This window comes from Macaca thibetana, chromosome 1 (assembly GCF_024542745.1).
Source record: "Macaca thibetana thibetana isolate TM-01 chromosome 1, ASM2454274v1, whole genome shotgun sequence".
NCBI lineage: Eukaryota > Metazoa > Chordata > Mammalia > Primates > Cercopithecidae > Macaca > Macaca thibetana.
This window is the reverse complement of record NC_065578.1, coordinates 46,878,548-46,890,557: the sequence shown is the minus strand read 5'-3', so window position 1 is coordinate 46,890,557 and position 12,010 is coordinate 46,878,548. Positions and strand designations below refer to the sequence as shown.

Sequence of the window (12,010 nt, the reverse complement as noted above, 5' to 3'; positions counted from 1 at the left end):
AGACGGCTAGAGCTCTCAAAGAGGGGAAGAGACATAGTGTCTCCCTCCTGCCCCAGATTCTCCAGCTCCAGTTCCCCATAGCACAGCCAGGCCTCCTTCTGGGATGGTTCGAGATGGGCGGAGTCTCCAGGTGAGGCCAGGACCCCATCAGATTAGAGGTAGAAGATGCCCCCAGGAGAATGGGAAGCAGGCTCATCCAATGAGTGAAAACAGACAAATTCAGGCAGAATGGGGTTCAAATCCAGTCCCCCCTTTTACTTGCTTTGAGGCTGAAGAGATTATGTGAGATGATGCTTGTAAACCTTAAGCTGGCATCAGACCACCAGTAACACTCGGTAACAGTTGCAGCTCGTATTGACACCTGTGACTTTCAGAGTCTCTGGTCTGAGATGACCCAGCCCCCGACTCTAGCAGAAAGGGCCTTCGGCCTGAACACTTAAATGAACCACTGGGTGGGTGCTGTGAACTTCTCCCAGTTTAACAGGAACATGTTGGGCACATGTTGCATTTAGTGCTAGTGAGGGACAGGAACAGGAAAAGTCTCGGGTCACGGTTAGGGACAGATGGCTCCCAGTGTGATGCCACTGAAGAGCCCGGAGCCACAGTCCGGAGACCCTGCCTCAACTCTCCTGAGTGATCTTGGTAAGTCCCGCTTCCTCTCTGGGCCCAGTTTCCCATCTGAGGGACAGATAGGCCCTTCCAGCTATGGTCTGCTATGAAGCTATTAGAAAACAAGCCTGTCTGCCCTGTGCCCAAGATGGAATCGGTCAGTCATGGCCCAGTGAGGCTGAGCAAAGCATGAAGGCGTTCCCAGCACAGAAGACCGTGTGGACAAAGGTGTGGAGGCGGGAGGAACCCTAGATATCCTGAAGTCCTAGATCTCCAGAGCTGCAGGCAAACCAGTTGCTTTGGATCTCTCACCCGACCTGCTTGGCCCAGAGAGGCTGAGGCCCAGACTGGCATCACGACAGGGTCTCCACTAAGTGAGCACAGTGAGATCTCTATCCCCAGGCAGAGGGCCACCTGTGACCCAGGCCCTGTGTGCCCCAAATCCGGTCTTCTCTGTGTCTCCTTGAAGCTCTCTAAGGAGGTCAGTCAGGGCAGAGCCCACCAGCCCCTTGTACTGGCAAGAAGTCTCGGGATGCCCAGAACCTAGCCTAGGATGGCTCTCAGAAGCCCTCTAGTGCCAAGATCCGCCCCTGCTCCAGGGAGCCCCTTGGAGGTGCCTCATGGTCAGACAACTGACAGTGTCTCAGACACACACAGCCTTGCTTTCTGCCTTGGGCTTGTGATTTCTGCCTTGGGCTTCTACCTAAGATCTCGCTCTGGCTTCTGCTGCTAGGAAACATTTTAAAGACCATGGGTCTTTTCCTGTTCATTGTGTTGATGGGGAAACTGAGCTCTAGAGGATGGCACTTGCCCAAAGTCACATAGCAAGCCAGGAACGCACTACAGGCTAGAGCCGGGCTTCTGCCTTCTGCCCAAGCAGAGGGCCTCTTCCCCACTTTGGGGTCCCCGTTGACTCAGAGCCGACGCGGCCTCTTGGTGCCAGCCCTCTGCGGAGCCTGGGAACACTTGCAGTGTTTGGTTTGGCTTCGAGGCCACTTTGCCATGAGACAGTTTCCCCCATTGTGAGCCTAGGAAGGGGTGGGGATCTGGACTGGGGGACTGAGCTTTGTGAGCAGAGTCAGGCCCAGGAGGTGGGCTAGGGGCATTTGGAGGGGCTTGTCCTCCACCCCCCACCAGTCCTACCCCATTTCTCTGGGACTCCTTCCAAGCAATAAAAAGCCCACTCAGGCTCCAAGCGGGAGTTTTCATCTTTGGTTTTCAAAGTGTGAAAGAAAATGCCTTTGGGCGCCTTATGAGACATAGTATTCATAACTCCTACTTGGTCTCGCCTTCTGATGGTGGGGGCCTCAGCTCTGGGCACCTCAAGGGGCACACCAGTCCGCTCTCCTGAAGCCAGCCCACCAAACCAACAGTTCCTCAGGCCAAAAAGCTGGGGCAGCAGCTAGGAGGACGTCTTTATGGACTTCTTGTGTTTTGTGTGTGGGTTTCTTTTTTTTAATTTGGTTTTGTTTTCATTAGAAAAGAAAGGGAGGAAAGAGGCTGAGGGAATGATCCCTGCCCGGCACAAACACTAATCCCCTCCAGGGGCTGAGGCCAGATGAGGCCTCAGTGTCCCCACCTAGCAAGCCTCCATCTGCGGGTTTGAGAGATCTCAGCCAGAAGCACCCACGCTTTGCTCACGGGCTCTCCATCAGTGGTTTGCTCGTCTGTTCAGTCAGGGGCAGCTCCTTGGCCTGGCTCAGGCTGGGGAGACACTGTCCCATGCACATCGTGTCTCTTGCAAGAAATCTGAAGTCCTTCAAGCTCAGTTTCCACACCTTAGAAAGGGGAATAATAACAACATAACACGTGTATAGCACCAAGCAATGTCTGCCAGCACACTGTAAGTGCTCTATAAGTGGAAGGTGTTATTATTAGGAGAGACACAGACACAAAAATTTTAATAATGATGCTAAAAATAGCCAACCTCATCTAGCACTTCTTGTGTGCCAGGCACTGTTCAAAGCACATTACGTATAGAAACCTAGGCAAACCACGTATAATAAATGGAGAACTACAACACAGAGAGGTCGATGAGAAATGTACAAGGTTTAGGGGAAGCCTTAACTGCCCCAAGTGGCATTGAGGTATGGAAGGCAGATCAAAGAAGGCCTCCAGGGGAAGGGCATTGAGTCTGGCCTTAAAGGTGAGTATGAAAATGGCAGCAAGACTGTAGGTGTGATGGAAGGGGTGGTGTGCGTTGAGAGAACCATGAAAGGGGAGAGCAGTCAGGCCAGATCAGGCTGGCATGGGGTGGGAGGGCACAACATGCTCGATTCTATGGGTGAGTAAGGGGCATTGGAAGCCAAGTGGCCCTCCCCCCCATTCTACACACACACACTCTACTCAGAAACACCATCCCTGCATCCTCTGGGTGGGACAAGAGTTTGCTCCCTCCCCTCCTGATAGCTCCTTGGAGTCTCTCTAAAGACAGAAGATCATGGCACATCACACCGGATGGAAAGGAACTTTATGCAGGCTGCAGGGGGTACTGAAGGCCAGAGCATCACCAGAAGAGAGTAGAGGGAGAGAGGGACGGGGCAGTGAATGAGGACCCCTCTCTTTAGTGACATACATCAAGCCAGGACAGAGTGCCCAGAGGCGGTTTGGACCCCTGTTCCCAAACCAAGAGCCCAAGTGGTGTCAGGGTGTGCTTGGTGGCCCCAGGTTCCCTCCCCTGCCTACCCAGCCTAGCTGAGGCTGAGCCAGGGCTGTGTGAGAGGCGTCCAGCCAGGACGGTGGCCTGGATTGAGTTCTGCTGGTGATGATTACAGGCTCTCACCACTGTGATTCTGGCCAGTTGTTAGGACCTCATGGCCCAGCCCAAGGAAATGCAGCCCAGGGTGACCCGGGGCAGCCTGTCGAGGACGGGGCAAGCAGTGGGAAGCATGGCAGGAAGGTACTCACACTGCAGACCCCATGAAGCCCGCCCTGCCCTGTTTCTACAGCCTACCCTCTAGGTTGGCCAGCCCAAAGGGAAGGGCAAGCTTCTTGTCCACCCATCTGCTAGTGAGCACCTATTGTGTGCCCAGTCCAGATCCTGGCCCTGCTTTGTGTCCTGGAGGAAAGCCACTTAACCCCTTTGTGCCTCAGTTTCTTCCTAAGTACAATGGGGACAACAGTCATCCTGCCTCCCAGTGTTGTCATAAGGTCTAAAGGTTAAGGAGTGGCCAGCACTTCACACACAGCCTGATGCAGGGGGCAGGGCTCTCTACATTCTTTTCTCACTGGCCAGGAGTGCCTTCCCCCATGCTCGAACTAAATTCGCTCTGCCTTCCAGGCTGACTGTGGCCTTCCCTCTTCCAGGAGGCCCTCCTGGCCTTCCCTTCATTTACCCACTGCCCCCCGGTGCTCCCCTCTGGGTGGGGGCTTGTGGGTTCCTCTGTCTGCATCTGCATCTCTGTCTGCCTCCTGCCTGCCCAGGGTTCCCTGAGGATAGGCATGACCATTGCTTCTGGGCTCAGCCTGTTTCTCTGTTCCAGAGCCTGTCCCTCTCGTCCACAGGTCTCCTGTCAGACTCTTGACCTCTCTGCTAGGCCTCTGTAGTTGTACAGTCCCTCCTCAGTCCCTTTGTTAGCCTCTGTGTCTCTCTGCCTGTCCATTTCCTATGTGTCTCTTTCCTGGACCTGAGCCAGTAACCTGGCCCTGAGTCCCCCTGCCCTCCCCCTCCAGCTTCCCAAGGCCACCACATGCTGGGCTCAGGTCAGCCTCCAGTTGGCTCCTGCCCTGACTTTCCTTCCATCTCTCTCTGTCTGTCACATGGGCTTTCTTGAGCCGAGAATCTCACCTGTTATCTCCGAAACTGGATTCTGTTTTTGTAAATTCGTGAAGGACTTAGTGAAATTAGTGAAGCACCTTTCACTAAACACATCCTGCAGCTGTGCAAAGTAAAGACCGACCCAGAGCTCCTGCCTCATGGCGTCCCACTCCCACTTTCCTCCGGGACCTGACCACCAGGTAGCCTGCCCAGCCACCACACAGCCTCTCTGAGCTTCAGTTTTCTCATTCATGGAAAGGGAGCAATGAGACCTATTTTGAAGGCTTGTTATAAGGACCAAAAACATTGCTCGTAAAGTGCTGAGCTCATGATGGATGCTCAACAAGCGGTAGTTACGATGAGGGCAGGGGACGCAGTGCGGTTGCTTGTCTTGTTTTCTGCATGTTTTGGCGGTCTGCAAGGGGAGAACAGCCAGCAGGCAAGGCACCTGTTACCTCGATGGCTGATCACTCCATGGGACCCCAGATCTATCTCCCCAAAACACTACTCTTTCTGCCTGGGACCCATTCTCTCAAGTGGTGACATCTGAGTGACTGAGAGGTGACAATCTGTGGCTGCCAGGGCCTGGCCCATCCCCCGGAGCCTGGCATAGGGGGTCCATGTGGACTCTGGAGCTCAGCCAGGCTGGTTGTGTGGCTCTGGGCTGCCCAGTTTGCCTGCTCAAGCTCCTTGTTCCCTTCTCCATTGTATGAGGCAAAAAAGACCTGAAAAAGTCAGATCTGAGCTTCTACCCAGGATGAGACTGCCAACGGTCACTCTGCCATGTGCTTCCTCCTTTCCAGCACCACCGCCTCGCCGCCCCCGCTGCCCCTGCAGCCCACCCACAGCTCCGGGACGGCCAAGCCCCCCTTCCAGCCCTCAGACCTGCTACAACAGCAGGACCTGCCAGGGCCCGCCAGCAGCTCGGCACCCACCCTGGGCCTCCTCCCCGCCGTTGCCACCACCATCGCTGCCCGCTTCCTGCTGCACAGCCTTGGGCCCTCTTGACCTCGGCCACCCCAAGTGGAGAAGCCAGAGAAATGACACAGGGGTCTTCGGCCACACCCCACCGCTCCTGCCACCACCTGCAGGGGTGCCCAACACCTCGAGGGCAGTCCAGACGGGATCGGCTAGACACTAGAGCTTTACTGTACCCAAGTTACATCTTCTTTTTTGTAGAAGGATCTTAATTTCCCATAGTGCTATGGGGCTCTTTTGTAAAATACGTGTCCATATTAAAAAGGAGAAATGTATTTATTCTACTGATAAAACTATTTTTATGTGGCCTATGTCATAACCCCCTAGCCCTAGTGTCGGCCCGGGAGGGGAACCCGAGACATCAGTGACCTCCTGTGGACTGTGGCTCTGGACTGGCTTGCTCTTGGATCACCAAAGCCTCCTGGGTCTGGGTTTGGCTCCTCCTACTGTGGGGTCCTCAGCGGGAGGGGCAGGCAGACAGGCTTAGCTTTTGTGAAGCTGGATTTGGGAGGCAGAGGTGTGAACGTTGGCCATCCTCCCTCCACTGGATGCACCCGCGGCCTGGGAAGATAATTTAGGAAAGAGAATGCTGCTATTTTGAACCCCCGAGTGTCTGTGAACTGGCCTTCCAGAGCTCTTGGTAAGTGTTTTCAACCAAAGCGCTGGGGTGGGGTGGGGGGTGGGATGCTGGTGCTGAGGAAAGCAGTTCCCACACCACAGAACACATGAATAAACTGAGATCCAGAGGGAACCAGGTGGGTAGCCCAAAGTCACAAGGCAAGTGGGAGAGCGAGGACATAAATCCGGACTTCTCTCTTCTGGTGTCATGAATCTAGCTTGGGTTAAAGGACAGGCTGTTGAAGTCCTGGCTAAATGGACTGAGCTGGGCCGAGGGACTGGAGTGGGCACAGGAGGGCAGTTTTAGAGACAGGGGCTTAGGCCTCACATGATGTTAATAGTAATGAGAGCTGCCATTTGTCCAAAGCCTGCAGTGTGGCAAGCACTTTGCACACTTGCTTCACTGATCCTCATGCTAGTTCTGTGAGATGTTACTATCCCCATTTCACAGATGAGGAAACAGCCGCCCAAAGAGGTGAAGGGACTTGCTGAAGATCCGCCAGCCAGGATGTGGCCCCAGATCAGTGTGATGCAAAACAATTCCTGCCTCCTGCTCCCTGTTCTGCCATGTTCTGTCTGCCAGGGAAGCTCCAAGGGAGGCAGATCTCACCCAAACTAGGGCCAGCACAAGCTTTCACTCCACCAAGAGACCTTTTGGCTGGCTGCGTATGTTGGCCCCTCTGGCCAAAGGGCTCTGGCAACAGCATGTGCCACGTGTTGCATGTCCTGACTCGCCAGATCTTGGAGCCCATGAGAAGCTTTCCTGGCAAATCAAAGGCTGAGAGACGGGCACAGCTGTGGGGCACCTGGGGAGGCACAGCAGCCAAGTGGGGAGGCAAGTGACAGGGACTCCGAGAGACTAGCCCCTCTGCTCCTCAAGGTGGTGGCTGAGGAGACAGAGGACCCAGGTGGGCTAACTCCCAGGCCTGAAACCCCGCAGAGCAGGTGCCTCAGTAATTACAGAGTCCTGGAACCTGACAGCAGAAAGGACCCTTCGCTTGATGGATAATAGTAACAGTGGGAGGAATAATAAGGCCCACGGAGGGGAGACACGTCTCCAAGACTGCACAGCCTAGTGGGCCTGCTGACTCCCAGCCCCGTGCACCCCAGCTTTACAGCTTTGCGGGTTTCCCTGGCAGGCTTGATGCAGCTGATTGGCCCCAGTGCCATCTTTCCCAGCTTGGCAGCTGTCTCCCTTCTGAGATGGCACAGTTCTGGGCAGCTCATGGGATGGTCAGGAGTCCCACGGGCATCTTGGCAGGCAGCTGAATTCTTTACAGCTCAGCCCTGATGGACGTGTTTGAGCTTGAGACCTGGCAGGAGACTGGAGGTCTGTCTCAGAGGGCCCAGCCAGCCCTGTGGGCACCATGCTGTAAACTGAACTTGACCTCAGTCCAGGCTGGAGTTGGTTTATCCTTGGCAAAAATGCGACTTCCTATTTCTGAGCGGGAAGGGACTTAGCTGACTTATAAAGCAGGCTCAGAAGTTGGACATCAAACGGATCGTGCAGAGCACTATTTGGATGAGATAAGTGTAAAGGAATTAGAAACACACAGGCCAGATTCCTCTCTGTTTGGGGCAGAGTATGGCATGAGATGTATTGAGATGGAGCTTGAGGTTAATTAAAGATGAAGCATTTGGGTAAACAGTCCAGGCAGCTGACCGTGTGCCCAGATCTGTGCCAGGCACTGGGCCAAGAAGGTAAATTAATGCAGCGTGTAATTATTGAGCACACGCAATGCCAGGCTCTGTATTGGAGCTGAATCTAACCACTCTCCTTGGCCCAGAGGAACTCATTATCAAGATGGGACAAGCAGCACAATGCTAGGTTACGTCGTCCTGGCCCCTAACTTCAGGAAGATTCAGCCCTAGTCTTTCCCACATCCCTCCTCTGGGCAGATTAGGGGATCCTAAAATCTCCCTTACCCTAATTCAAGTGTTTAAAGAAAGATGGCTGGACTAACTGATGGAGTAGACATGTACCTATAGGAGAGCAAGAGCCAATATGGTCAGACATCTGGTGCCAAAGTTCACTGATCCCTGAGGACCACCAGTTGGCCAGGGTCTAAAATGAACTAAACTTACTGACTTATGACCCAAAAGACTTGAGACACATATGCAGGAATCTGCATGGCTAGGGTACTTGAATTCTCTCATCCTAGGCCAGAGCACCACCATTCCATAAGCAGCCACCCACACCTTTGGCACGATCTATCCACCACTTACTGACATTTCTTCAAGAAATGTTCTTCGTGCCTAGCCTCGTAAAATGCTCCTGCTCCTCTGAGAACTTTGTGTGCACTTCTTAGACTTTTCTGTTTGACCATGAGGTGGGCAGGAAAGATGAAAGGCCTGAGACCCAGCAGGCGAAGTGATTTGCTTAAGGTGGAGCAGCATGTTAGTGTGGCCCTGGGTCCTCTATCTCTCGTGAAAGCTGACTGTGTGATGAAGGGCTCTCTGGGGCATGTCGGAATGGCCATGTCCCCAGGTCTTCCTTCAGTGCTGGGTCTGATGCGCCAGCAGCCAGATGAAGACAGGGAGAGCCCCGTCATCCACAGTGGAGGGAGAAGAATCAGGCTGCCAGGGAGCTGCAAAGGGGTGCCGAGGGCACCTCCAGGCCTGAGAGTCAAAGATCTGGGATCTAGGAAGCATGGAACCTTGTGCTGGCTATGAGCAAATTTGTCCCTGCATTGAAAGATCCTAAGCATATTTCCTTCATGCTAAACACTGTGTTACCTACAACTTCCTGGCCTCAGCTAGACCTGGGCAAGCCTAGGTGCTCAGGCCCCTTGTCCCACTTCCTAATCTCCAGCCCAGTGCCATTGCCACAGTGGATCCCAAAGAGGAGGGAAAGTCCTTCTACCAAAAGGAAAGTCTGTTAAAAATGCTGTGAAGGACAAGAGAAATTCTCCCAGGGAATTGCAGCTTTGATGGCATCCTGTGTGGCAGACAACAGAATTGGGACTGGGGTGATAGCTTTTCAGTGACTGTGAGATAAGAACCAAAGTCCTCAGCCTGACCCATGAAGGGTCCTCTAGACCCTTCATGACCCAACCCTGCTGACCTTGTCAGCCATGTCTCTCATGTGTCTTACCCTGTGCCTGGCCAGCGTGATGTGCAGTCATCTCTAGAATAGACAGGATGTTTCACACGTGCTGCTGCCTACCCCTGGAAACTCCCTTCTCTCCCCTGTAACTGCTCATCCATTGAGGAGCAATACAGATAGCACCTCCTCCAGGAAGCCCCCTCTGATTCCTCTGTGCTTTCTTAGCATCTATCATAATACCCACTGCCCAGTGTTGTGACTATCTAGTTGTGTATCTGCTCCTCTCTTGGACTGTGAGCAGCTTAATGTCAGAGGTCATGTGATTTTGTTTTTGTATCCTCATCTGACACGAAGATGGTGCTCAACAGATGTGTAGACAGAGAAAGAGGAAGGGAAGGAAGCAGAAAGAAGGGGAGGAAGAAAGGAATGAAGGCAGGAAAGAAGGAGAGAGGCAGACCTTAGCTCCGCCAGTGGAATAATTTCCAGCAAACCAAAGCTGTCCGGGGATGGCCCGGAGCCCCCGAGGGTGGCGAGTTTCCCATCAGGAGAAGTGTTTGAGCAGGGGCAGTGTGCCCACTGGCTGAAGATGTGGCAGGAGAGTTGACGTCTTGGTGAGGGCCTGGTGTAGATGACACTGAGGGTCCCTCCTGGCTCTGCAATGCTCAGGTTCTGTGAACATTGTTATTTTTCCAGAAATTCATCTGAGCAGCCAAAAAAATCACCCCGCTGGCTGTCTAAACCAGTAAGGTTCAGGAATAAGTCCAGCCTCCCCACTCCACCCACAACCACCACCACCCCTCACAGTGCCCCCTTCAACAACCCAGCTGGGCTTGCCTGCTGCCCTTGGGCATGGGAACTTCTGAAAGGTGGGGGAGGACTGGACTGGAACCCAGGCCCGCAGCTGGCCATCCCAGAGCTCCTTCCCTCTCTGCCCCCTTCCTTGACCCCAGGGGAGGAAAGAAAGGGTTTACGAGAACTGATTGACCCCCCCTGGCCCTTTCCAGGGAGCATCAGCTATCCTCATCCTTTCTCCAGGTGGGAGCTGGGCTCTTCCTTTCCGGAAATACTCCAGATACCCCTTCACTTTGCTGGATGACCTTGGGCAAGTTCCTGTCCCTCTCTGAGCCTTCACTTCTTCGTCTGTCAAATGAAGACCTTGTTTCCTGCCCGGGCGGTTCTGGGACTGGAGGGCAGGGGTGACGTGGACAATCTTGGGCCTCCGTGGAGATGAGGTGCTTGGCTTTCTTCCCAGGACCCACAGGCTGCCGTGGGATTGAAAGCATGTGGAGGCGGGAAAGGTGACAGAGTAGCATGCCTCGAAGGCCCCCTTCATCCCAGTCCTGCTGTGGGGAAAGTGGGCTTTGAACAGGATCCAAGTCTAAGATGTTTCCGGTGAGCTGCCAGGGACAAAGGGCTCTCAGACATCTTGGGTCCCCAGTGGCTGGGGTGGGCAGGGGCTGATTCAGCCAAAGGAGGCATTAGCCCAGAACAGAGGAAGCCAGAGCCCCTGCCCCATTCCTGAGCCTCACAGAGCTTGTCCCCAGCTTGATTCACTGTGCAACACAGGCTTCAGATTCATGTATTTGAAAGGTATGCATGATGTTGTTCTCTTATCACCTCTGCCCCTCACCTCTGTGAGTTATCATGAAGAGTTCTTTAAGAGTATAACAGAAGACAAAGAAAGATGCTATTAATGTTATTTTGCCAAAAATATTTTTGTAGCATAATATATTAATAAAAGATATTATGAATTCAATGGCTTAGTGTTTCTGTGTGACAGCTCCCCTCTTCCTGCCAGGGAACGTTCAGGAAAATTGCCTTTGCTGTGAGGGCCGAGGCCTGCAGTGGAGCAGAGGAGTTGGAACGAGCCCTGTTTTCATGCACAGTCGGGCAGGTTTTGGGAGGGTGGTTTGAGCAGGACCCCGATGGCTTGAGAGGCCTCATGCCAAATGAGGTCCAGATACCCTCTCCCCAGCCAGATTGAGCTGCCCAGCGATGTGGAGAAGGAGCTGCTCAGGGACTTTAAACACAGCTCCAATCTGGGGTTCAGGCTTGGAGTCTCCCTATTTCTGCCTTTCTCACCCACCAAGACCTACTGACTCCTCCCAATCAGCTCTTCCTACACACTCTCCCATCCCCATTGCTCCACCCTGGTCCAGACCTTTTACCTGAGCCCCTGCCACCTAGCTAGGCCCCTCCAGTCCACTCTCCCCTCGGCAGCCGGAGAACACTGTCAACCAACAAAAATGACCACATATCTCCCTTGCTTTGAAAATTCTTCAATGTGTCCTCGATGTTGACAAAGGTCACACAAGGCCCTCTAAGATCTGGTCCCTGCCCATGCCTCTTACAAGAAAGCCGCCTCTTGCCAAGTCTTCCCCCAGCATTCCACACTCCAGAGTTACTGCCAGCCTCAGTGTTTCTAACTCCATCCCTCGCTTCACCACCCGCCGCCTCTGCGCTTGCTGTTCCCACAGCACTGCCAGTCTTTCCTCTTTATGCCTCGCCCATTGCTCGGTTGAACTCCTACACATCCTGCACAACCCACCTCCGATGGTATCTGCTGCACAGAGCCTTCCCCAACTCCCCAAGCCATGCCTCCCCTCTGTTCCCACAGCTCGCTGTCCTCGGAGCACTTAAGGTTGTGCGGAGATGATCTGCAGTGCCCACTCTGCCCCTTGGCTTCCTTGTGCCAGGACCACGGGTTGCCTGTCTGTGAAGTCAGCCTCAGCACAGTGGTTTATGTATGCCATATAGACACTGTATATAGCGGGGACTTGTGGAAGAATGATGGAGTAAAGGAAGAGGAAAGAAAGAAGGGAAGACTTCAAATACAACATGTCATATCTGTTCTATCACAGCACATCATACCGTCCAGTGTCAGCTGACCGGGATCCACACAAGGTATTCCTGCAGCAAGTTTCACCCAGGAGAGACCTGGTCACTGGAATTGGAAGGAAGGAGGGACAGGTCACTGAGAAGTTTAAAGAGGAAGAGGACTC

The 12,010-nt window shown here is 53.6% G+C and overlaps 1 protein-coding gene across 1 annotated transcript in view; it reads left to right on the top strand.

Annotated features, from left to right (window-relative positions):
• Nucleotides 1-10,123, top strand: part of TRABD2B (TraB domain containing 2B) — a 230,764-nt gene extending 220,641 nt beyond the window's left edge. Inside the window, exons 7-8 of the mRNA XM_050749640.1 lie at nucleotides 5,170-5,984; nucleotides 10,044-10,123. Of these exons, the coding sequence (XP_050605597.1) occupies nucleotides 5,170-5,374 (205 nt within the window). The 3' untranslated portion in view covers nucleotides 5,375-5,984; nucleotides 10,044-10,123. The remainder of the gene's footprint in view (nucleotides 1-5,169; nucleotides 5,985-10,043) is intronic.
• The last annotated feature ends 1,887 nt before the right edge of the window (nucleotides 10,124-12,010 follow it).